The following is a 27,734-nucleotide window of genomic DNA, read 5'->3' on the forward strand; positions in this document are numbered from 1 at the left end:
CGGTGGGTTTTATTTTATTAATATAAACATTGCCATATATATATATATATATATATATATACATATATATATATATATATATATATATATATATATATATATATATATATCAAAACCATGGGTTCTCAAACGTGACAAGACATTACAACATCTCTTATATACTAGGTTGTAGAGCACACGTTTATTACCCTCAGAGAGGTTGCAAATCTCTTTTATAGTGAAAAGAAATTTGATCCTTCTCGGTGCTTAGTAGATCCAAAGGTAAGATGAATCTAGGCTAGTCTAATTTTACCCCTTTAAATAAGCAATATTCCACATGAATGCCATAGGTCAATAACATGGGTCATTTTTGTAGAAATTTTGAATAATATGACACATATTCATAGAGATTATCCTGATTATACACTTATAAGCGGAACATGCATAATACATAACCTCCTCTACGTTGATCATCAATTTACAGAAGCAGAAACATTCACAGGCGTACATAGAAGCATCAATCACACATATCAACACAGAATTTTCCCGGGGAAAGCATCTCGCTAAAAACCCCAACTATCTGTATATTATATTGATTGAATCATGTAACAATACATAGTACAATACTCATCCCAAGTACTCAGTAGTATCTCCTCATGCTACACACAATACAGCTCAGATCTGATCTCCAAATCTCCCCCGTTGCTTGCCTGCCTCCACAACTCAATACCTGCTCAAGAATTGATGAGAATGGTTTACCAAACTCGTATTTGACCTGCAAATAATCACTCACACTGTGTTGGACGTGAGCACATGCTACAATTCTTGGTATTGGCCAATTCATTGGCATACTCAATCCCTCTGATTGTGCAAATCATCATGCACAGCTATAGTCGCAACTGATAGCAATCTGATCTCTAACACCTGTCCCTGCTGAACTGAACATGCACTGACATGCAACTAAGTTAACTGATGTATTCTATAGTTACATTATGAGTTAATAACTTGTGAATTAATTAATAACTAATTCACCCAACTCATCTCTAGTCTATTGATCAGTTAGACTAAATACAACCAGTTTAACAAAGCTAAACTGAACACAACTCCATCAACTGCATCTCCAGTCCACTAAACTCAACTCACTTGAGTTCTAACTAAAGTCCTGCATGCAAATATTAGTCATCACATAGGTAACCACGTATTTCCTTCTGGGATCTGCATGTACCACATCCGTAGCTCATCCTGAAGTGCTCCAAGAGAATAAGATCAAGTTTATAGTCCAAATAGTATTATGAGACAATAATATTTGACTTTTCTATTTTTGACAGCTAGTCTAAAAATAGACTTTGATCACTCATACTGTGATCACTCATATTGTGGTCACCCATACTGTGGTCACCCATACTGTGATCACTCATACTGTGATCACCCATACTGTGATCATCCCTGCTGGGATGAAAAATATAACTTGCGCCATAATTTGCCTGCGGGTCCACTTAGTGAAGGCGACTCCTTTCCACTAAGCTCCATCATCTTGTTGCATTCTCAACAAGCATTTCTTGTTGCACACATTTCAACACTCCCTCTCAACAAGAAAGGCTTCCTCTCAAACCCGATCCTGTAACTCTGGAATGTTCTCCATGCAACACATCTGGCCGATCCACTTGCTCTGTCATCAAAGTCTCTGACTACTATTGCCTCTGTCGACTGAAAACTTTGCATCTCTATGCTCTTCAATATCTGAATTTTCTAGCCTCTGTCGCTTTGATCTTTGACTGCATATGTGCTACTACTTGTTCTATCTCCCAGCATTGCATCCGCACTGCACCTCCCAACTGACCTCCCTGTTGGGCTAGAAACACCCTTTGATGCTGAAGCTCTACCTGCTGCTGACAAGTGCTCCCTCTCTGACATCTTCGCTACTGCAACATCTCCATGCATCTCGCACCATTGCACACCTCTCTGTGCCACCTAGCACTATGCAAAAAACTTGTGCCTCTCGCATTGTTGCAGCCTGCTAGTTATGCGCTGTCCTGGGATTCCCTACACTGTCGCTCTCTCTGCCGCTCCATCCACATCTGTCTCTACCCAATCAGTTAATTCCTGCTACTACACATCGGGGCTCCCGTAGCAAGGTCTGATCCAAGAGGTTGGGTACCTCAAGGATCTTGCCCCTCCTCCTTCGGACGATCAATCCACATCACCCCACCTCTTACCTGGAGGTATGGCTGCATGCGATCCCTCAGCCCACCTGGCTCGAAGTTTCCCCCTACTGGAGGTCTCTGGATGAGTAGATGTCTCTACTCGATCTCCTCTCAGCTTCCCCTGTTGTGGCTCCTCCACAACCTCCTGAAGCTGATGCACCAATTGTGGCTCCTCCACAATCGTCTGAGACTTCTTCTGGCTCTGCATGTTGAGAGGTAATATACGCTCCCTCTCAACCACCAAGTCTCCATCATGACAACAAAATCATCTCACCTTCGACTTGTCAACCTTCTTCCCATCATTGGAAGAACAAGATTCAGAAAGAGAAACCTTCTGCTTCCCCTTCTTCACCTTACTCGCTAAGGCACAATTCTCCTCATCATGCATGGATGAAGAACCATCTCTGGTGCTCCATCTAATCTCCTCCTGCACAAGATCTGACCAAAGTCTCTCCTATCCTGGTAGTTTCTCCCTTCCATTCACCGAGTCCTGGTAGCTATGCCAACTCTTAGGAAGGTCAAGGAGTCCTAGACTCACCATCCTCATTCGACAGTCACCCCCACCTCCCAGCTCATCCCGGCATTGGGTGAACTTCGTGAGATACTGGGGCATACTGTCTCCATTCTCACACTTAATGTTTCTGAGTTTTATCTCTTGCTTTGGAATTAAATTCGAATTCCACCAGCTCAAAAACTCAATCACTTCCGATCTAGAATTCGTGAGAACAAAGTATTTCTTGTACAAATATTGACTGTCTGGGCATTCACCGGATATCTCACCTTCCAAAGGAAGGATGAATCCAGAGGCTACCTGGCCCGATTACAGACTCTGCGTGAAGAAATAAAATGTAAACACTTTCTGAATAATAGATCCGATGATCAATCCTCACTTGATATCCTGTAAAAATCTCTTCTACAAATCAAGCAGCTCTGATACCATGTAGAAATTTTGAATAATATGACACATATTCACAGAGATTATCCTGATTATACACTTATAAGCGGAACATGCATAATACATAACCTCCTCTACGTTGATCATCAATTTACAGAAGCAGAAACATTCACAGGCGTACATAGAAGCATCAATCACACATATCAACACAATATTTTCCCGGGGAAAGCATCTCGCTAAAAACCCCAACTATCTGTATATTATATTGATTGAATCATGTAACAATACATAGTACAATACTCATCCCAAGTACTCAGTACTATCTCCTCATGCTACACACAATACAGCTCAGATCTGATCTCCAAATCTCCCCCGCTGCTTGCCTGCCTCCATAGCTCAATACCTGCTCAAGAATTGATGAGAATGGTTTACCAAACTCGTATTTGACCTTAAAATAATCACTCACACTGTGTCGGACGTGAGCACAGGCTACAATTCTTGGTATTGGCCAATTCATTGGCATACTCAATCCCTCTGATTGTGCAAATCATCATGCACAGCTATAGTCACAACTAATAGCAATCTGATCCTCTAACACCTGTCCCTGCTGAACTGAACATGCACTGACATGCAACTAAGTTAACTGATGTATTCTATAATTGCATTATGAGTTAATAACTTGTGAATTAATTAATAACTAATTCACCCAACTCATCTCTAGTCTATTGATCAGTTAGACTAAATACAACCAGTTTAACAAAGCTAAACTGAACACAACTCCATCAACTGCACCTCCAGTCCATTAAACTCAACTCACTTGAGTTCTAACTTAAGTCCTGCATGCAAATATTAGTCATCCCATAGGTAACCACGTATTTCCTTCTGGGATCTACATGTACCACATCCGTAGTTCATCCTGAAGTGCTCGAAGAGAATAAGATCAAGTTTATAGTCCAAATATTATTATGAGACAATAATATTTGACTTTTCTATTTTTGACAGCTAGTCTAAAAATAGACTTTGATCACTCATACTGTGGTCACCCATACTGTGATCACCCATACTGTGATCATCCCTATTGGGATAAAAAATAGAACTTGCGCCATAATTTGCCTGCGGGCTCACTTAGTGAAGGCGACTCCTTTCCACTAAGCTCCATCATCTTGTTGCATTCTCAACAAGCATTTCTTGTTGCACACTTTTCAACAATTTTTATTTTATTTTGACGGAGTTAAAATGTTTATATTGCATTAATCTTTTTATTTAATTTTAATTTTAATTTTATTTTTATGTAATTTGACCGAGTCAACTCTTTCATAGAGCGCTCTCAACACAATTATTATTAAGTATAAGAAGAATTAATATTAAACTTGTATCCAGAAAATTCTAAAAATCTTAAATTATAGAAACTCTATTAAAAAATATAATATAAAATTGTTGATATATTTTGTCATAAATATGTTGATGGTCAATATGTTAATAATTAATAAATTGTAACAAATTTCAAGATTTTATAGTTAAATTTTTTATTATTGTTTTTATCATCTAACTTGATAAAATTTAATATAAGAGAGATATATAATTTATATAGATTTAACATATTTAATATAAGAGAGATATATAATTTATATAGATTTAACATATTTAATTTATATATAAATAAAAACATAGAAACAATACTTAGTAACCTAACCCCTCTTCTCATTACATAATAATATCCCATATTTAGAATGATAATAAAATCTATATCCATATAACTCACGTTTGACAATATATTTTTCTCATTAACTCACAAATATGTCATTTTCTTTATCACATAACATTCTCGAAAACAACACATTAAAAGAATACATTTTCCCATTAAATCACAAATATGTCATTTTCTTTAACATATGCATTGTATAACCTCTTAATCAACAAATTCTAAGTTATTAATGATGAGAATTTGTTTAGATTGAAAACATTCTTTATCACATGCACCCTCTCGAAAACAACACAAATTAAGTCATTAATGATGAGAGTTTGTTTAAATTGAAAAAATTCTTTATCACATGCACACTCTCGAAAACAACGCAAATTCTAAGTTATTAATGATGATAGTTTGTTTAGATTGAAAAAATTCTTTATCACATGCATAGTCTAGAAAACAACACATTAAAAGAATACATTTCCCCATTAAATCTCAAATATACCATTTTCTTTATCCTAGGCATTGTATCAGCCTACCACCCCATCGACACTTGAGGGCATTACATCAGGGGGTGGTATGGCCTGCTGCCGTACCCCATCCCATCCCAGCACGATATGTGCGAATGTTAATCGGACAGATGGCATGCAGAGTTCCAAATTGTTCTTCGATAACCTCTCTGCTAAGAGACATGTTCATTTACTTTTCAAATTGATTTCTGCAGATGTAGGTGGATCCACAGGGTTGCAAGGCGGTTTTTCCTTGTGGAGTTATGTGGATGATTGACTAAAGCGGTGGGTGGAGAATTGGGAAGTCCTTTTATTTTAGTTTTGGCAAGTCAGACTTTATGCGACAATGACATGTTACACTAGATGGCATTCCCTATCTCTTTGGGCTCATGGAAAAGGTGATAATTTTCACAGAGTTAACGTTTATGTGAGGAATATTGGTTAAAAAGATAGATATGGCTTTCACTTAGGATGCTGGAATTTCAGGGCATGGGAAGTTGGGTATGGTTTTTAATTAATCTTAAAAATTAATTTTATTTTAATATAATTTTTTAATTTATAAATATAGAAAGTTTTAGGGGTTAATATTTGTAGGTGGGTTAATTTTCCAGGTTTTTCTCAAAAAAAAGATTTGTCTATTTTTAATTTTTTTAAGAAAAATTTACTGAAATTTTATAACATAAAATTATTTTACTTTAAATATGGCCAAAATTATATAGAGAGTATATATAAAAATATAGTATATTTGAATGTTTTTACAAAGATATCACAAAATATTTTATAATTTTCATATTAAAAACTAGCCAGATTCATTAAAGTTTTTAAACTTTAAAACAAATTTCCATCTTTAAAATTTTCCCATTAATAAACCGATAACTAATTTTATTACAATACTATAGACTAATATCACAATATAATAATATAACCTGCTGACAGATAAATAACTCATATTTATACTAATCAATTTAACTAAAACTTCCCTATAATTGCGTCGGACTCCATGATGAAGTCGCATCTCTAAGTAAATTGTTGAATATAATCTTGAGGCGAAAAGTAGTAGCCACTCGCCACTGGATTCCCTTCTTATTCCAGCTTTTACTTGAGAAAAGCCACGGAATCTGTGGATTTCACCAGTCTGCGCAGGTATTTTGACGAACAGTTTACAGACACGACCTCCATTGAACAGTTGCCAACTTGCCAAACTCTCTAGCTCTCTAACTTTTTGCACTGCCATCTGCGTGATACAAAGAACCCATGTACCTTCTGGTTTCTATCTTAAATGTGAAATATTAGCTGTCTGTTGTTCATAAAGTTCACAATGGGAAATGCAAGCTCCATACAATTTATTAATGACAAAACACCGGTCATACAACGAGCGAAAATACTGACAGCCTGGCTACATCGATCAATTCCATGGGTATTACAGAAGCACTCACAACGGGACTAGTTCTGGTCACAATAAAACCCACGAGTATCGAGGCGCTCCACAGTTTTTAACAAAAAAACCGCGGATTGCTTCAGATCCGGTAATGCATGTGGGTTTTACAGTGAGGTTTGGGTTTCTTGTAACAGCACATGTGAGGGTTCTGTAGTCGCAGAGATATTATTTTATGCGCGCCTCTGTACCGTTTGGCAGAATGCACAATTTATAGCAGTGGAGAATACGTTTTTTTAAAGAAAGGTTATTTAAAAGTGTCCAGAAATGTATAATTTTTTTAATAATATTAAACTTTTGTGTGTAAAAATACATTTTAAATAATTAAAATTTAAGATTTTATCAAAATATTAAAAATAAAATAAATAAATAGAAAAGGCTAAATTTTTTCTTATTATTTTGCTAATGAAATGCTTTTTAATAAAAAATTTCAAATTGGGAAATTGGAAATCTTTTTTTTTTTTTTTCAGTATGAAAAAAGCCTCATATCTATATATATATAATATGAGAAGGAACTTTACATGTATCATCTTTCAAAAAAAGATAACTATGAACAGCTCACAAGATATCAGATCCTCAATGTGTCTGTGAAGAAATGAGAGCCAAAAACACATTTGAGCAGCATAAACTACATATAAGCATGATACTGTTCTAAATTGATGTAACAGAGAGAAACATATACAATGGCAGACACTGTAAAGAATATACAACAGACATCGTTTGTTGTTGTATTGTTGGAACAACCATCATATAAATTAGTATTAGTCCCCTCCCTTGAGAAAATCTGTAGGCACTTGTATGACCTGTAGCATTAAGCCAGTGCAGAGAATAAAAAGTTCATATACAAAAAATACATTTGGTCAGCATAGTTATGAAGCACTATTTTTGGTATGTAATGACACCATCTAGCGAGGAGTTGAATAAAGATCCTCGTAGAGGACACTGTTTTTGCCCAGTGGCTAGGCATATATCCTCAAAAAAAGGCAAAAAAACATTTCTGTTGTCCAAAAAAAACTTTGGGTCTTGCATAGAAAAGGTTAAGACAGATTGGGGAAGCCCTCCATGTTGAGTATGGTTTGCTCCCATGTAATCTCTAAGTGCCAGTCATCATTGTTTCCTTGTAATCCTTTTTTTGACAATTTGTTTGCATCTTTGTTATAACATCTTTCAATGTGTTGTATTGTGAGTCTATTCTGTTAATGAAATGCTTCTTATTAGGTTTTTAGGCAACATCTATTTGAAAATAGGGTTTTAGGAATTTCAATTATTTAAATATAAAAATGTATGAATAGTGTAGGCTTAGCAATATGAGAATATTATTCCTTTTATACACAATGTAATGATGAAATCAAATATTTTCCAATCAAAATTTATACAGTGAGTTTACCATCTACAATTTATGGGTACATTACAAATTCTCAATATTATATAAATTAAATGACTAATAAATTAAATAACACATAGCTATTAATATATATATATATATATATATTACCTTGATACTTACAATCATATATTACCTTGATACTTACATTCATTTTGTTTCTTGGCTCTAATATTTGTTGTGGCGATCGTTGAGTACATGGATGGTATTCATTACTGCAACAATACAAATATTAAAATATGTGCAAACTTTGTAGCGTAAATATTTGTGTAAACTTCTTATATGTGTAACAGTAATATGCAGATCGATAAAAGCTATGACAGAAGAAACGGCATATGTTTGAACAGAATGGCTACAGCGAAATTGTAGGATTTCAGTGGCTCGCAGCGATGGATAAAGTTGTTGGAGTGGGAATGGAAGTTGTAACAACTGCATCGTCCCAGCTAAATTGTAGGATTTGAATTGACAGTGAAATTGAAGAATTTGAGTGCTCAGCAGCGACCGATAAATTCGGTGAAGTGAAATCGAAGTTGTGACACCTGAATGGTCACAGCTAACTTGTAAGGTTCGACTCCTTAGCAGTTGGACGATTTGACTGGTCAGCAGCCATCGATAAAGTTGTTGGTATGAAAATAAAATATCAACATTGAAGGATAGAAACTTTTTTATGTTAATTTGTTTTAACCATAGTTATTAATTTTAAAATTTAATTAATTTGATTTTGAAGTAGAATATAACCTTTTATTTTAAACAAATGGTGAATTGTAATTGGGTTAGTATTTAATATATGCATAGGATTTAGGTTTAGATGTTAATAAAAATATATGATTATTTTTTAGCAATTAGTATTTAGGTTGATATTTTTATATTTGTAGAATGTAAAGTATATTGTAATTTTGGATAAAAATGTTTTGATTTTTAATTAATTTGTAAATTTTTAAAATTTATTTATAAAAGTGATTAAATTTTTAATAAAATTAAATATTAATTTTTTTTTTAGAAATTGAAAATTAATTTTTATAAAACTATGTTATCATTTATCAATAGATTATTAACAATTTGATTCTTTTTCCATCAAAGTTGTGGTTCTTAAATCATGCACTTAATATAATTGATCACATTCACTCCATAATGATTTTCAACTTTTTCCAAAAGAAGATAAGTTAATTGACCAAATAAAAAGAAAAATGAAACAAAGAGTAGAACATAAAATTAGTATAGTCATATAAATTAAATGACTAGTAAACACCAATAAAGATTAATTTATCTCAAGTATAATTCATGATACATCTCACATTACCAAAAAAAAAATCATCAAAGTTAAATTAAATTAAAACTTTATTTTAAATCAGTTAACCATCTTAACTCAAATCTACCAAATGTCAAGTGAGATCAAATGTCTTTAGGTGGTGAAAAGAGATTTGATCCCTCTAATCCCTTGATAGATCTAGAGTTAAGATAGATTTATGATATATATATATATATATATATATTCTGATTTTTAGACAAAAGGAACTTTTGTACAACATTTTTCGGGTTAATTCTAACAAAAATTCGGCAAAGATTTTTAAGAACTTGAGTTTAAGTTGTTTAATCTGTAGAATTCTAGTTCCCATGGGGTTTTTCATGGTGTTGAATCTATTTATGTATTCAAAAATGCATTTTAAACAACCAGGATCAAATTCTTTCTTGAAATCATTTTACTAGATTATGGTGAAATGGTATATTTTATAAGTGAGACTACCTCTATATATATATATATATATATATATATATATATATATAGTGAAACCATGGGTTCTCAAATTATTATGGTGAAAAAGTCTATTTTGTAAGTGAGACTACCCATATATATATCGAAACCATTGGTTCTCAAATGTGACAAGGCATTACAACATCTTTTATATATTAGGTTGTAGAGCACACAATTATTACCCTCAGAGAGGATGCAAATATATTTTATAGTGAAAAGAGACTTGATTCTTTTAGGTGTTTGGTAGTTCCAGAGTTAAGATCAATTTAGGCTAGTTTAATTTTACCCCTTTAAATAATAAATATTCCACATAAATGCCATAGGTCAATAGCATGGGTCATTTTTATTTTTATTTTCATAGGTTATTTTTATTTTGTTATTTTTAGTTTATTTTGATGGAGTTAAAATGTTTATATTACATTAATTTTCTTTTTATTTAATTTTAATTTAATTTAATTTTTATGTAATTTGACTAGTCAAAATTTTTAGAGGACATGAGATTACTACAACTTTTTTATAAAGATCTCTTAGCCCAATTATTATTAATTATAAGAAGAATTAATATTAAACATGTATCAAGAAAAACATAGTAAAAGAACATTAATATTTAAATTAAAATTCTAAAAATCCTAAATTGTACAAACCCTATTAAAAAAATATAATATAAAATTGTTTATATATTTTTTCATAAATATGTTGATGGTTAATATGTTCATAATTAATAAATTGTAACAAAATTTAAGAATTTATAGTTAAAAATATTTTTATCATCTAATTTAATAAAATTGAATATAAAAGAAATATGTAATTTATCGGAATTTAAACATAATATTTTTATATATAAACTTTACATTTAATTTAATTTATATAAATAAAAAAATAACAACAATACTTGGTAACCTAACCCCTCTTCTCATTACATAATAGTATTCCATATTTAGAATGATAATAACACCTAAATGCATATAACTCACGGTGGTTGGAAAGCAACAAATTACACAATATATTTTTCTCATTAAGTCACAAATATGTCATTTTCTTTATCATATGCATGGTATAACTTCTTAATCAACAAATTCTAAGTTATTAATGATAAGAATTTGTTTAGATTAAAAAAATTCTTTATCACATGCAGACTCTCGAAAACAACACATTGAAAGAATACATTTTCTCCATTAAATCACAAATATGTCATTTTCTTTATCATATGCATGGTATAACTTTTTAATCAACAAATTCTAAGTTATTAATAATGAGAATTTGTTTAGATTAAAAAAATTATTTAACACATTGAAAGAATACATTTTCCCCATTAAATCACAAATATGTCATTTTCTTTATCATAAGCATGATATAACCTCTTAATCAACAAATTCTAAATTATTAATAATGAAAGCTTGTTTAGATTGAAAAAATTATTTATCACATACACTCTCTCAAAAACATTATTAATAATGAGAGCTTGTTTAGATTGGAAAAATTATTTATCACATACATACTCTCAAAAACAACATTGAAAAAATACATATTCCTATTAAATCACATATATGTCATTTTCTTTATCTTATACATTGTATGACCTCTTGATCAACAAATTCTACGTTATTAATGACGAGAGTGAAAGCATACATTTTCCCTATTAAATCACATATATGCCATTTTCTTTATCTTATACATTGTATGACCTCTTGATCAACAAATTCTACGTTATTAATGACGAGAGTGAAAGCATACATTTTCCCTATTAAATCACATATATGCCATTTTCTTCATCATATGCATTGTATGACCCCTTGATCAACAAATTCTACGTTATTAATGACTAGAGCTCGTCGTTTAGATCGAAAAAATTTAAAAACAAGTTAGACATTTCAAAAAATTCAGTCTCTCTATGTATTATAAATTTATTGGTACAGTAAATTTACAATAATACATAACACATTTTCCCAGGTATAAAAACAAACTTTTAAAATATGATAAAAATCTCTTCGAGTTAATTGGAGAAAGCTTATCCACATCACAGTTGGAATTTCAAATCTAAATAATGTGTAAAAATTAACTATTTTACTAAATAAGGTTAATAACTAAAAAAAAATCTCCGATGAGGTGGATGAACACATGTCAACAGGGAGCCTACCACCCCATCGACACGGAGGACATTACATCAGGGGGTGGGGTGGCCTGCTACCCTACCCTATCCCACCGAACCATGCATGATATGTTCGAATTTTAATCAGACAGATGGCATGCGGGGTTGCAAATTGTTCTTCGATAACCTCTCTGCTAAGAGACATGTTCATTTACCTTTCAATTGATTCCTCCGGATGCATGTGGATCCACAGAGTTGCGAGGCGGTTTTTCCTTGTGAAGCTATGTGGATGATCGGCTAAAGCAGTGGGTGGAGAATTGGGTAGTCGTCTTATTTTAGTTTTGGCATGTCGGAGTTTATGCGACAGTGACATGTTACACTAGATGGCATTCCCTCTTTTTTTTGGGCTCATGGGGAAGGTGATTATTTTCCTGGAGTTGAAGTTTATGTCAGGAACATTGGTTTAAAGGATAAGCATGGCTTTCACGCAACCCCTGCAGAAGGATGGTGGAACTCCACGGGAAGTTGGGTATGGTCTTCAACAAATCCTAATCACATTATCTCCTCGCTACTCTTCTAAGGTAATTCTATTTCTGACTTCAACTTCCTTATTTCTCAATTTGCTACTACTTTTGGTGTGGTTTGGGCCTTGTTATTCAATTTCTGGTGGTGGGGAGTGGGGATACTTCACGCTGTTTTTCAGGGAGTGTGGGAGTTGCCTATTTTACCTAGGTTGAATGGTGTAGTTAGGTTGAGAGCTTACTAATCAACTTTGGTTCAGGACTCACTAGAAGTGGAATTGTTTGGTGGGAGGGATGATTTAGGTGGTCATGATTCTCTAGTGTGAGGAAGGGGTTGCGGGGAGAAACCAATCGTTCTCCAAACCCTTGATATTATTTCAAATGGAGTTTATTAGTATTACATTCAAGGAGATTGTGTCATTTTCTTCATTGGTATTGTGGTGTTTTAGTGATGGTCGGGGTCACTCAGTATTACATTCAAGGAGATAGTGTCATTTTATTCAGTGGTGTTTTAGTGATGGTCAGGTCACTATGTTCGAACAACATGGGTAGGTTAATTGTAATAAACTTTGGTTGATTTTTCATCTAAATAAAATAAGACTAAAGTCATGAGACAAGCATTCCAAGTTGAATGGTGGGTAGGCATTTTAGTGGGCATCACTTGTGGTTTATTTATGGCTACGGAAATTGGCAAAGACAAAGAGGCAATAATTGGCATTTAATTATGAAAATAAAGGAAAATAGGAGAAAAGGAAGGTGAAAATACACAACTTTGCATGCAAGGGAAATTAAAGGAAAAATGAAGAAAAAAGAAATATCAATAATAAAAAGGCATCAAAGAAATAGTTCACAACTTTTGGTCATTTACTGCTTTTGTTAGTGCAGTTTTGGCTCACTCTTTGATTCTCTCATTCTCTCATACTCTTGCACACTTAGAGTATTCTTGGAGCACTCTAGTATTCTCTTTGGACTTGGAAAAAGACAAGAAAGGAAGCAAAGGGAAAGCAAAAAGAAAAAAAGGGAGCATAAGAAGATAGTTGGATCAACATCTATAACTAGATTCCTCTACCAGTAACATATTGCATGTGTGATTTCCTTGTTGGTTTTTGAATGCATGGTATATGCATGTGATTCTTTGGTTATCTGTTGTCATTGACATGGAGATTTCCCTAGGTTGATAGTGGTTTCAGCTTTGCTTTGCCATTTCCTGGATAGTCATGGTGTAATGGATTTTCTACTTTTTCTTTTTTTGGTTCTCAAGTTCCTTATGATAGTGGGTTGGAACAAATGCTTTGGAGCCCTGAAACAACTTCGATTGAGTTACATGTTTCTGGAGTCTGCAGGTTGGGACAAATGCTTTGGAGCCTTGCGGGTTGAGTTACTAGTCCTTGGAGCCGCGGGTTAGAACAAACGCTCTGAAGCCTTGAATAATTGCGGGTTGAGTTACTAGTTCCTGAAGCCCTGGACATCTTAGGTAGAGACTGATCTGGTTGATGTTAGTGATTTCTACACCATATATGTGAGATCAATGTGGTTGAGAGTTGAGGTGGTTTGGCCTCTGGAAGACCTAATTGATTTTATTTTGGTTTAACCCTTACGATCCCACACTCATGCTTGGAATATAGCGCATGTGTGATTGACTGAAAGAAAGATTTGATTCAGCCCAATCTATGGTCGGGTGGTATGTTGAAGTCCCTGACTTGGTTGGCATTTCCATAAGTTAATATGAGATATTTTCCTATTGTGATCTATGAGCATTTGTAGTGATTTTATGGTTGATTTTCCATGGTTTCCATTATGTCTAAATGTTGGTTATATGATGTATTCTATCCTTCACTTTTGACATGTTTTGATAAGATATTGATTGATTCATGAATGCATGGTCATGCATGGTCTAACAAGTTTTGTTGAAACTAGTTAGAGAGGGATTAGAACCTTCTTGTTGATTCTCAGATGAAATTCAGAAGCTTATGATCAAATATGTATTCATGACTTGTAGCTTTTATGTTTACCATATGTTTGACGAAATGCCTATAATGGATTAGGTATGTCTAGGTCAAGTTCTTGCTTGAGTTATGAATGATTGGCATTGTTAGCATATTGTTTATGTTTCTAGAAAGCTACAAGAAATTTTGGGTAGTGGTCTGGAGACTAGCCTGAAAGAGAGGCTCATATCTTGGAACTGCTAGCACAGAATTAGAGTTTTTGGGTCATAACTGATGGCGGCCAGACTTGTGTGTGTGGTTATAGCCTTCCAACCACATGCACGAGTGTCAATGGTGCAATTGGGGGGGTAAACAATGTGAAAAAAGAGTTTGAGCTTAGGGATTGATCACTTGGGGTGGTTTGCAGACTCTTGAGTGATCTGTAGTCTCTGAAGGAAATCAAATTTTTGTTGATTTGTTGGCCCCACTTCCATAACTGGAACTTGGAGGTCAGGTCATATCATAGTGACACTCAGCTCATGTTTACCTAGAGAGCTTGTAAAAGTGGGTAAGTGTAGGAGGAGTGGTCACTTTCGTCATGGAGCTAGGGTTGTGGCCAACATAATCGGTCTTGGGTCGAGATTCAGGCCTAGGAGGCAGCCACTGTATACCACTAAGAGACCTCTCTAGGCACCCAGGCAAAAATCCAACAGTTGGAGAGAAATGTTAGTCGAGACAGACATACATACTTAGATTTTGAACTTATGGATGAGGTTTCTCCTTGGCTTCCTAACCTTGGCCATACTAGGGGGAGGAGAAACCGATATATGTATGCTATTACTCTCCACTAGCAACTCAAGACTTTGTTGAGACATGCTATTAGGGAGAAACATGAAGATAGGAATGACATTATTTTATTTCTGAATGATATCCAAAGGAACCAATGGCACATGATGATGATTTTAAACAAACTAGATGCTCACTTGGCTCACATGAAAAAACACATCCAGTGTGAGTGTTTCCCGATATGCATGCGAAAGACCTAGCTCCTATAACATCGTCAAACTCAAGAGATGGTTATATCTGATATGATTTGCTTCCAATTGCCTTTTTTTTGAATTTGATTATGTGATTTCTTATGATTTGCCGTGACTTTTAGTTATGTATAGAAACTTAGTCTCATCATACACAAGCAAAGTCTGGTTTTGGGTTAGCAGAATGAGGTTGGTAAACTTTTGTTAAAGAACCCTCAACGGTATAATCTAATCATATTTAAGTACAAATCACCTGGTAACCAGCAATTTAGGGATCAAATTCCATCCCCGCAGAACCTAACAAGAAGTTAATTAGTGCCCGTCAGATGGACAAAAATGGTATGACAACCTGTGGTCAAGTTGAAAAGATGTTTGTGTAACAAGAATTTACTGTATCCCATCGTTCCCATATTCTCAGTATATAACAAACAAAGATAGCCGTAGAAAGTTTCATTGAACTTTGGATAAATTACATGATCCTGTATCGATGTCAGGAACAGACGATGTGACGTTCATGGAGTGCTCAAAATCCAAAAAGAAGAGTGAGTACCCGATGCATTGCCCAATTGTTTATTGTGGTATGAGTGCTTTAATAAGCAAGATCTGATTTATATTCTCCCGTTGTCTGCTCAATTATTTCATGCGCTATGTCAAATAAGATTTGATCCAACCACCGATATCATGATCTTGCTTTCCACCCGATTCAGAAGCAACAGTTCTACCGTATGGTCACGGGTATTCGAAAGCAACAGCTTTAACTTCTAGTCACGGGTATCCAGTATTAGGGTATCATTTTAGTTCTTACAAGCAAATAGGACTCGTTTATTCATACTAAAATTTCCACCATACTAAAATTTTTATTATTTTCTAAATAAAAGTATAACCTTTTTAGACTGCACGCTTAAAAATTCTTTTAGGCCCACAAATAACAGAATCACTTCATCGAAACAAGTCACCAAACCAAACCAACGCAATAGACAGACATTTGTGAATGAAAAGACTTCTCTGTAAATGATGGCCGCGCGAACACAACTTTTCTTCTGTCCGGATATGTGTGGGTCCTCGGTTTTTGTACCTACTGCCTGTTTCGGTATGGCGTGCTCTGCACTCTTCCCTACCGCCTGTCACCGTCATTTCGCATGACGGTTATTCGAAGTATGAGCGGTCGCCTAGAAAAAAGAATATCGGGCACTCAGAGCACTCTTCCCTACCGCTTGTCATCGTCATTTGGCCTGAATGTTATTCGAAGTATAAGTGGTCGCGTAGAAGAATATGGGGGCACTCATATCGCCCCGTTCTCGTCCGCCGGCAAACCGGGGCGGTATCCACGGATGAGAATGGGCTGGTTTCTGTTTGCCGAAGGACGGTAACGGAACAACAATCTGAGTGACCAAAATCCTCCGCCAATAAATACAGCTCGATTACATATCAGTGGTCCCCAAAATCCTCCGCCAATGAATACAACTGGATTACATATCAGTGGTCATAAAAAGGTAGTAGGATCGATCAATCAAGTCGAAAAACAGTGCCATTCTTTTTTAATCTCCGTCTCAGTGCTGTAATTTCTGAAGCAATGGCGTGTCTAAAACCCAACCGCACGCTAGTTGGCAGTGAATGTATAACGGAAGAACAATTCCTCGAATAATTGGGTAGGCTCTTTCTGGAATCTGAGTGAGGCGTGCTATGTTGTTTCATGTAGATAGCTATTTTTGTAATCTTATAGCCTGTAATTAGCAATTTGCCCTGCTGCCCTCCCTCGCACTGAATCTCTAGAGTTCCCATCTTATCCGTTCTGGCTTTAAGCCGAGTCTTATAATATGGAAGGAACACGAACCCGCCTCGTAATGGACGACCACCAGAGGATTGATGAGTCTTATAAGATGGAAGGAAGACGAACCCGCCTCCTAATGGACGACGACCAGAGGATTGATCTCCTCGTCATGGACGACCAGAGAATTGATCTTCTGCCAACGGGAAAAGCAGAGGATGAGGATCAAACAGTCGAGGGACGCGTCTTTCGCGTACTGGATGATATGCCAACCCTAAAGCCGAAAGGGGCTTCCGTACCGCAAGTGGTTTCGCTCGGCCCTTTTCATTACGGGAAACCCCAGCTTGCCAAGTATGAAACCTTCAAAAATAAGCTTCCGGATATACTCGCCGACAGACCCGGTCGTCCTCCCTTCGTGAAGCTCGTTGAGGATATGATACATCAAAGTGTTAAGATTCGGCAATGGTATAAATCCTTCCATGTTTGTCCTGACACTGACGAGGAACTGGGTTGGATCTTGGCTCGAGATGGCTTATTCCTTCTGCGATTCTTAAGGTATGGGATTCTTTTCCATTGAAATTTCAATGAAAGTTTAAGGTCGAGCCAAATAAACCCTCGTTATCACTATGCATACATCTAATTGAATCAGCAGATTAAAAGTGAAAAGGTTTTAGGGAAACAATAATCAAAAGGTTTAATGTATTGGATATTGGATCTGCAATTGCTATTTGTTCAGAATTTAACAGTATATATAATTTATATTTATATTTATGTATTTTTGTTTAAATTGTAGTAGCCTAACCAGACTGATTGTTTTGTGCCCTGAAAATTATGGAATTTTTGGTAATATTTTGATAAAATCTAGCTCTGATTTTCGTAACTCCCAGTTATAGTTGTCAAATTTCAAGATTTTGAGTAACTCCCAGTTATAGTTGTCAAATTTCAAGATTTTGAGTAGCCCAGAGGTTTTTGATGGTATTGAATTCATTTCCATCAAAAACATGATTCAAAATTTCTGGAATTTTTTTTGCTCAGATTCCGACCTTCTGACCACTTTTGGCAATCTGCGCATAAGCCTTTTAAATTTGGTAAAATCCTGAATTTTAGTTGTTTTAAAATATATGTATGAAGACAAAAATAGATATAAGGTAAAACACTTAATATAAGGTAGAGCCAACTAAACAGTGATTATTACTGTGTATACATCCTAATTGAATCATAATATTAAAAGCTAAGATTTTTAGTTAAACAATATTTATTAAGTTTAATATATTTAGTATTGGATTTGCAATTGTTATTTCAATGTTTAAACATTTAGAATTTCAGTAAATATATAATGGGTAGTAGTTTAATTGCTAAAAATTACATTTTTAAATTTATTTTATTTTATTTTTTATTTTTGGCTAAATTTTAGCTATTTAAAATATGTTTTTAAATACAAAAATGAATTCAATATTCTGGAAAAAAACACTTGGAAAACAGTCCAATTCTGTAAATTTTATCAGTATTTTAAACAAAATTTACTGAAAAACAAATAAAAAATCCCGTAGTTAAAGTAACAGTAGACTACAAGTGCTGAGTATTTAATGATGCATTCAACAGTAACGGTTTATATTTATATACCACTATTAACTTCAAACTTATTGCTCCCGTGCTATGCAGCATTTAATAGTGTATTTTAGTATATCCACTATTAGCTACCAACTTCAAGATTATTGCTAGTTGAATTGACAAACAATATCTAGTTTGCTGTGCAGCATATAACAGTGTATTGAAATTGTGATCATTGTTAATGGAATATTTAATCCAGATATGTTAAATTAATTAATGATTTATGTTAAATTAATTAATGATTTAGAGGAATTAAAAGTGAGATGAAAATTTCGTGGTAATTTAACAGTGTCTTGAAAGTCAGATTATTGTTAGCTGAATGTTTGATGATTGATCCAGGTCTGTTTAATTTAGTAATGATCTGGAAGAGTTAAGTGAGATGCACATTTGAAGGTAATTTTTATTTTTAGAAAGTATGATGAACAAATCTATTGAGGGCATCATTTAAGATGTTTTATTTGAAGTAAATTGATTTGTGTCTGTCAAAATTTTTTCTTATATGATTTTTAAATTTTTTGTTTTGCTTAAATCATATGAATTCTTTAAATTGATTCATGGTATTTCATTGATAGATATGTCTTATGCTTTGATTGCTCCGGCAAAAAAAAACTGCGTATGAGATCTACCTTAATCAATTATCATAGTTAAAGAAAATTGAAGTGAATGAACCAAAAACAGATTTCTTCTTTTTTGGCTCAAGTAAGATTAGGTCTTTTTATTCAACTATATGAAAAAGCTACATAATATACATATAAAGGAGCCCCACAAGGCCTTTATACCCGGGCCGTGGACCCACAATCCGAGCCGAGGGCCCACGGAACCTTTCAACAATACCTCCGAGGAACCGGAACACTCCATGACCGTTCGATCATACTACACAGATCTAGCAGTTAAGAGACTATATCGAAGATCCAACATGCACACCCTTTAACCAAATACGCGGACCCGAAAAAAGAATGTGCTAACTCTCGAAACCATTTTGGGTCTGACTTGGGAGATAACCTCTGGGCTGTTTATCCGCCCGAAATCCACCGGAATCACGCGATCTTGAGCGGATTGTTAAAGTAGCATGGGACTTAACAACACCTTTGGACCCGAAAACTAATAAAGCCACCGCCTAATTGCGTTTTGGGTCCGAATGGATGGTTAACATTCTTGTTGTTTGTCGCACGAAAATCATTGGATTATTACGATTTCCTCGACCTGCCCACTCTTTAAACAAGCACTCGACACAAAACATTGAAGGGCCATATTTAAAGTGAATCTGAAACATTCACAGATTAGACCTGTAAGTAGTTTCCCGCCCGGAAACCAAAGGATTTTAGTGTTCCAGGTGCATTTTCCCGCCCGAAGACCAGAACTCCTCTGTTTTCATCTAGCTTCACCTTGCTTATTTCCCCTGCTCTGATAATATTCCCTGTCTAAGGTCGCCTGTCTGTGACACTCTTCCCGCAGTCGTCCTTGGGGAGTCTCTATCCAGTCATATCTTTTGCTGCTATTGGAACAGAGTACGCCTTCATTTGCCAAAATATCCGCTAATTTATTGGTTGTTCTACGCACATGAATGAAACTAAGGGTTCTCATTGTGCGCAGGTGGGATTGAATAAGATGGTAGACTTGCAGTAACCTCCAGTGTTTCGATACTCTGTCTGGTGCTGAGCCATTGCATATTTTCTTGACTGAATTGATTATCAGTTCAGAATCAGCTTCAATTATGGTATTATGTAAATTTGAGTCCCTTAAGATTTCTAGGCATTGCTCAAGGGCCATGAGCTCTGCCATATTATTAGTGGCTTTACCCAAATAACTGTGAAAGATGGTTTTTATTAAACCCTTTTCATCTCTTATTACTCCTCCATAACTTGCAATGCCAGGGTTTTTTTTTGAGGCCCCATCTATGTTGCATTTCATAAAACCATGGGGGGGAGGTTGCCAGAAGTCCTTATCATCTGTTATATGATTTATAGGCTTGATTATTCCCTGGGGGCAGAGCCCCTATAGGCCCAAATGCAGAAGTATCTGCACATCCTGATCTTGAGGTTGGTTCTCAGGGGGGTTTTTTATAAGGATTCCTATGGTTTCTTTGAGTTGTCTTCTAATCTGAGCCATAATGCTCTGGGCTGAACTAGTCTGGTTCTTGAAGATTCTATTGTTGTGTTCTTTCCAGACATCCCAGATTAGAAAGCCTGGAACCAGCTCCCAAGCTTTGTTGATAATTTCATTTGCAGAGAATTTTCTCCTCCAATTCCTCAAAGTGTTGTTGATGCTGCCAATGTCCCTGTCAGAATGTCTGAAAATTGAAGCCACCCAATTCCACAAGGTGGAGGTGAATGGGCAAAGGTTGAGAAGGTGTTCCATAGTTTCTTCTTGTAATTTGCAAAGCTGGCATCTTGATGGACCAATTACACCTCTCTTCCGAAGGTTTTCCCAAGTTAGAATTTTTTTATGTTGCACCAACCACATGAACAGTTTGATTTTCATCTAGTTTTGGTTCTGCCATAGGTCCTTCCATACCGTGTCAGGGTTTGGAAAGTCAAGCCCAAGGGCTATTCGCTTGGCCTCTTTAAGGTTAAAGTTGCCTTCATTGTTTTGCCCCATCTCAGTTGGTCTGAAGATGTTGATTTCAGAATCTTTCTCTGTTCCAGGATGACTGTGAGAGCTTCAGCCTGGGCCTTCAACGGAGAGTCCTCACTGTAAATCAGGTTCTTCCATACTCTCCATTTTCCCTCGCTTCTATCCTGATCCCAGAAGTCATTTACCCTGTGTAACCCTTTGTCCTCAGTATCCTTCTTAAGATTGTCAAACTCTTCTCTCAATAGTTTTGGTTCCTGTTGCCAATTATCTTCCCAAAACCAAGCCAGGTTTCCATCTCTGATTTCCTAGAAACTGTGTTTTTGAACAATAGCTCTATTCTCCCAAGCTTTGTTCCAAATGTGGGAGCCTTTGATGATCCCAGACATTCTGATGTGCTCCCTTTCTTGCCAATTGTTTGCATATTTCTGTTTCCATACCTTGGCCCAGGGGGTAGACGATTCCTTTAGCCATCTCCACCATAATTTTGCCCCCAAAACTTTATTTAGGGTTTCAGGGTCATCCAGTCCCAAACCTCCATGTGTCTTAGGTTTACAGATCTTATCCCAGGCTATCAAAGCCCATTTCTTTTTCTCTTCCCCTTTGCCCCAAAGAAAATCTCTTTGGATATTTCTAATGTGTTGCATAACTCCTTTAGGAGCTGGAAGTGCTGAAAACATGAAGATGGGTACAGTTTGTAGGATGGCCTTTGTAAGCACTAGTCTTCCTGCCAAATTCAAAGCCCTGTTTGTCCATTTCTGGATTCTGTCCTGGAGTCTATTAATAACAGGCTCCCAAACTATCTTGCTTAGAGGTTTGTCTGTTAGAGGAACTCCCAAATATTTGGAGGGTAGCAGATCTCTTTGAAAACCTAGAATTCTGGTGAGATTTCTCTGAATAGCAATATCAGTATTAAAAAAGAAAATCTTTGATTTGGTAAGGCTTACCTCAGTATCCGCCGCCATAGCAAAGTCTTTCAGGATTTGCTTGAAGGCATGAGCTTCTTTGACCGTAGGTGTACCCTGCAGCGTGGTGTCGTCCATTCAGGGTGAGTTTGAGACCCTGAATTTTGCCTTTTACTTTGGCAGCCTTGATCGCATTACCTAGCTCTTTCATCATGAGAATAAAGAGGAAGGGTGAGAGCAGATCTCCTTGTCTGAGTCCTCTTGAAGGCTTAAAGGTTTTGGATGGTGAGCCATTCAGCAGTATAGAAGAGCTTGAGGTGGTAACAAGGGCCATTACCCATCTTATCCAGTTATGGTCAAAGCCATATGCTCTTAGTACTTCCCTGATGTATGCCCAACTTAGCTTATCATAAGCCTTTTCTAGATCAAGTTGTATGATCATACCTGCCTGCTTATTGCTCTTAAGTGAGTGGATCACCTCGTGAGCTTGAATGATATTGTTTAGAATCTGCCTACCTTCCACATATCCAGTTTGCTCCTCAGACACTAGAGTTGGAAGAAGGGGCTTGAGCCTGTTTGCAATTATTTTGGATATAATTTTGTACACCACATTGCATAATGCTATGGGTTTAAATCTATTTGGTGTCATAGCATTTTTCTGCTTTGGAATCAAGGCTATGAAAGAGGTGTTGAGCGCCTTCAGAACAGTTTTTTTTCTTCTTGAGTCCTCCACCACCTCCAGGATATTGTGCTTGACAATGTTCCAGCAAGCTTTGAAGAAGTCAACATTGAAACCATCTGGGCCTGGAGCTTTCCCATTTTACATCTCTTTGATGACTTCGTTGATCTCCTCTTCATTCACTGGCCTATTAAGATTATAATTGTCTTCTCTTGTCACTAGCTTAGGAATATGCTTAGTGAAGTCATTGATGAATTGTGATCTGTCTATGAGAGGCTCCTCTGCTATGCTTCGGAAGTGTTGAACCAGAGCAGATTCTATTTCTTTGTGGGTGTTGAGCTGTTTTCCTTGTGTATCTTTCATTTTTAAATCTTGTTGTGAGACCTATGATCCATGGTAGACTTATGAAAAAACCTTGTATTCCTTTCTCCTTCCTTTAACCATTGTACCCTCGATTTCTGTTTCCAGAAGATTTCTTCTTGCTTACATAAGCCTTCCCACTCCTGTTGAAGCGAGTCAACTTGTTTCTTACCTTCCTTGGTGAATCCCTTAGAGATTAGCTCCTGGTTAATTTCCTGTAGCTTCCCCCCAACTACTTTTTTGGCTTCGAAGATATTGCCAAACTCATTCTTATTCCAATCTTTGAGCCTGAGTTTGATATATTTCAGTCTCTGCTGCAGAAGGAACATTTTAGTACCCTGAGCATTCAAATCTTTTGTCCACCATTTTTCAATATTGCTGATGAAATCAGGATGGGTAAGCCAAATGTTTTCAAACCTGAAAGGTCTGTTTCTTGGAGTTCCTATAAAGGACGCTTCTAATTGAATAGGCCAGTGATCCGAGCCTCCAAAAGGGAGGATCATAGCTGACAAGTCAGGGCCTGAGAGGATAAGGTCCTCAGAGATAATGAATCTATCTAGCTTAGAGGCCACTTGAGAAGCCCCTCCCCTTTTATTATTCCAGGTGAAGATACCATTATTGGTTTCTGTATCTACTAGCCTCATATTGGTTATGAAGTTCTGAAAAGCTATGGAATCTCTGCCTAGAGATCTTGTCCCACCTTTTTTTTCCGAGAGAGATCTGATCATATTAAAGTCCCCTCCCAGAATCCATGGTATGCCCAGATGTCTCTCTCTTAGCTCCTCCAGAGAGGTTAGAAGCCTGAATTTGTCTTCAAGCTTTTGTGGACCATAGACATTTGTTATCAGATAAACTTCCTTGTCCCCCAAAGGTTGGATGACCACTGATAGGTAGTCCCTGGATGCTTCTGCATCTAGGATTCCAAGTTTCTGAGGGTTCCAAAGTGTGAGAATGCCTCCTGCTGCGTTGTCTGCTTTAACTTCTAGATATTTATACTTAATAAGCCATTTTCTATGTATCTCTCTTATTTTGTCTACAGAACATTTTGTTTCCTGGATAAATACAAAATCTGGTTTCTCTTCTTTCATTCTATTGCTGAAATTGCGTTGTTTCTTTTTACTTCCTAGACCCTTAATATTCCACGTTGTAAGCTTCATTAAGAAAGATTTGTAAATGAGTAACTAGTTAGGTCTTTCATCTTACCTGAGTTGATCATGAGTTTTCCACATTCCATCAGCAGATCATTTTGTTTTTTTCTTCTTCTTTTTTTCCTTCTTGGGTTTTTGGGAGCTTGTCCCCCTGTTGCCTCCATAGTTTTGACCCCTCCATTATCCTGACTATCATTGTTTCTTTTGACCCCATAACCCTTTGCCTATGCTCTCCAGAGGAAGAGCTGTTGTACTTTGTTAAATTCATCTTGAGGTAGCATATCCACTCCTTTAGTGGTTCCCTCCTCCAGGAACTTTTCTAGATCGAGATGCTCCCTTTCCAGTAGGTCCTACAGTTCATGATCTTCTGTTCCCACTTTGCTTGGGGTCATCTCTTGGTCCCTATCAAGTTCCATAGTGCTGGGCTGATCCTCCTTTTGTTAGCTTTTATCTGGTCTATCCTCCATGCTATCATCCTTTTCTTTCTCTACAGGATTGTCCTTTATTACTTGATTTGCTCTTTCATCCCCCTCTTCTTCTTCTAATATCTTGGACCTATTATGACTAGGCTGCTTTTCGTCATAGATCTTTTTTTGGTTCTTTCTCCCTCTTTTTCCTCTGCCTCTCACTTTGGTGAAGCTTTCAGTTTTTTTACCTGAGGTTGCTTTGACGCTGCTCTTCATTTTATTTAGTTGTTTCTTTTTTACCTGATGGCATTTGCGACATCTAAAGGATACATGCTCATAGTCCACTGCCTGCACCCATTTTTCATCATAAACTTAAAGAATTATTTCATTCGGCAAAGCCCCTGAAAGGTCCATTTCCACGCATATTCTGGCAAAGGAGGTATATTTTCCGCGTAGTGTGGCCTCTGATATTTTTAAAAAATGCCCTAGTTTATTACCTATGGCTTTTAATGATTCTGGCAGCCAATAATCTAGAGTTAGGGAATATAGTCTTATCCATACCAACACCGATGTAAATGTTTATCGTTCCGGTACAAAGTCATCACCCATGGCCTCATATAGAGGCCTGCAGTCGCATAGAAATAAGGTCCTCCTTCAAACACCCTATCTCTATCCTCTAGGTTTGAGAACACCACTGTGAAGAAACTCTTGGACCCTAGGGGCAGATCTATTTCTCCCTTAGGTTTCCCATGGTTCCTTATCTAAGCGTGTAGAGCCTTCTCCGTTGGCCATAACCCCATGAATTTGCATATCACTGCATAAGTTGCCATGTGCTCCCTGTGCGCCTGTAGCACTGGATCACTTAACACCACTCGGGGTGTGATGGATGCCCTAGGTTTACATGGTCCTGTCCGCATTCTGGGGTCATCTTTCTGGCTGTCCACTCCTGTACGCTTCTCTCTTCTGACTTCCTCCTGCGTTTCTACTTGCCTCCGTGCTCTGCTGTTTTCCTGTTCTCCTCTTTCTGTACCCCCGGTTTCCGCTTCCATGGGCTTCTTGAAGCAGCTTGCGACTACATGACTGTAGGAGGGAGTGGAACTCCCCCCTTCTCGCCCCTCCATGGAGCCCAACACTGAAAACCTGCTGCAAACCCTAGTTCCGCACGTTTTTTCTCCTCCCGGCTCCTCTTCTTCCGATCATTCCAATTTCTTGAAAGTCAAACCAAAAACAGATTTCAATCATAAACCCTTGTTCAATTGTCAGGGGTTTGCTCAAGAGGTCTTTTCTTCGGATTCAACCCAATAAATAGAGCCAAACCTGACACTAACCCAACCTACAATTTTAGCTCATGCAATGTCATTTAGATTAAAAGCTTATTTTATTTCTAGATAATAGTTTAGATATAATACATGCGCAAAAATATATGTTTACATTTCCGTCTATGACATTATAAATACCTCTGTGTTTTTGGGTTCCCTGTTTTAAATACCTATGTTTTTTCCCCTGTTTTATGATTTCTTAGGAAGATCTACACCCGGGATTGGGACTGTGATCAAGCAACTCGCTTTTTCTTTTTGCAAAATCAGCAACCATCGGAAGCTGAGGAAGATATTATGAAACTAGAAAATCAAACGGCCATGTTTGCTGCAGTTCAAGAAGATATTATGAAGCTAGAAAATCAAATACCCATGTTTGTCTTACAGATGATCCTCCAATGGCAGGCAGGCACAGATCTTGATCTCATTTCCATTCTACGACACGTTTGGCAGACCCTGTCCCCTTTTCTGTACAAACGTGACCGGCTGGATTCGCATGTATTAACAGCGCAATCATTCAGGCCGGATTCACATCTCTTAGGGTTCGTATATGAAAATACCATCCGCTCATCGGATCCCACAGATCATACAGAACACAATAGAATGTGGAAGAAAAAGAGGTACATTACCCTCCCATCAGCTGTAGAACTCAGAAGAAAAGGGGTAAAGTTCGCTGCACACGTAGAGCATCTCAACGAGATTCGTTTCGATGCCAAAACCTGCACATTTCACTTACCCACAATTGAAATGGACGACAGAACAGATGCTGTCATGAGAAATTTGGTGGCATTCGAGGCATTCGTCTGCAAAAAGGAAACGAAGCCGCTGATGTGCTATGTGGACGTGATGGACCGCTTGATCAACACAGCCGCCGATGTTGAGGTGCTGAGAAATGGCGGTATATTGCACAACCGTTTGGGAACCGACGAAGCGGTGGCCAATGTGTGGGACAAAATGCGGAAAGTAATGGGGAAGGGCGAATACGAACCAATTGACTCCGCCATTGATGACGTTATAACCTTCTACACCAATTACGAATATATAATGATATGTGCTGAAATTAAAGACAAGTATTTTCCAAGGGCGTGGCTTGTAATTTCTACATTCGCAGGACTTATCGTCTTGCTTTTAAGTGTATTGCAAACATTTCTGGCATGGGAACAAGTCCGCCTTCAACGAAAAAGTATGGGAATATAATCACGTCATCATTGCCATTTGCTATCTGGATTCATCGGTTTAATTTAAAAACCGATGAAAGCCCCCTTTCTTTCTTTCTGGTTCATATTTGAACAATTATTTGTGCTGTCTATCATATCATCAACAACAGCTTTTGAACTTTATGTCGGATTATATCACGTTTCCATATCTTGTAATGAAAATGTTAAAATTAATTAATAAGTAAATTTTCATAAAGAAAAATAATAACTTTTTCTTGCTACTAATCTCAACCTAAGGAGTTGTATTTAAAGAGATTTTTTGGAAGTTTTTCTGGTGGGTTTTTCCGGTCAAAATCCCGCAGAAATTTATTGAAATCGCAAGTTTGCTAGCTAATTT

General features: G+C 36.5%; 2 protein-coding genes across 2 annotated transcripts in view; both read left to right on the forward strand.

The window, feature by feature from the left end:
* Nucleotides 1-27,734, forward strand: part of LOC149227008 (putative UPF0481 protein At3g02645) — a 110,888-nt gene that overhangs the window by 70,814 nt on the left and 12,340 nt on the right. The gene's annotated exons all lie outside the window — the stretch shown is intronic.
* On the forward strand, nucleotides 16,669-27,520 carry LOC149227012 (putative UPF0481 protein At3g02645). Its single transcript, XM_089377669.1, has 2 exons — nucleotides 16,669-17,738; nucleotides 26,387-27,520. The coding sequence occupies exons 1-2, from the start codon at nucleotides 17,233-17,235 to the stop codon at nucleotides 27,375-27,377; spliced, it is 1,497 nt and encodes a 498-aa protein (XP_089233795.1). The 5' UTR covers nucleotides 16,669-17,232; the 3' UTR covers nucleotides 27,378-27,520.

Source organism: Pinus tabuliformis, chromosome J, assembly GCF_031772625.1.
Source record: "Pinus tabuliformis cultivar Carrire ecotype Pingquan chromosome J, CPIR1, whole genome shotgun sequence".
In the NCBI taxonomy this organism is placed as follows: Eukaryota; Viridiplantae; Streptophyta; class Pinopsida; order Pinales; family Pinaceae; genus Pinus; species Pinus tabuliformis.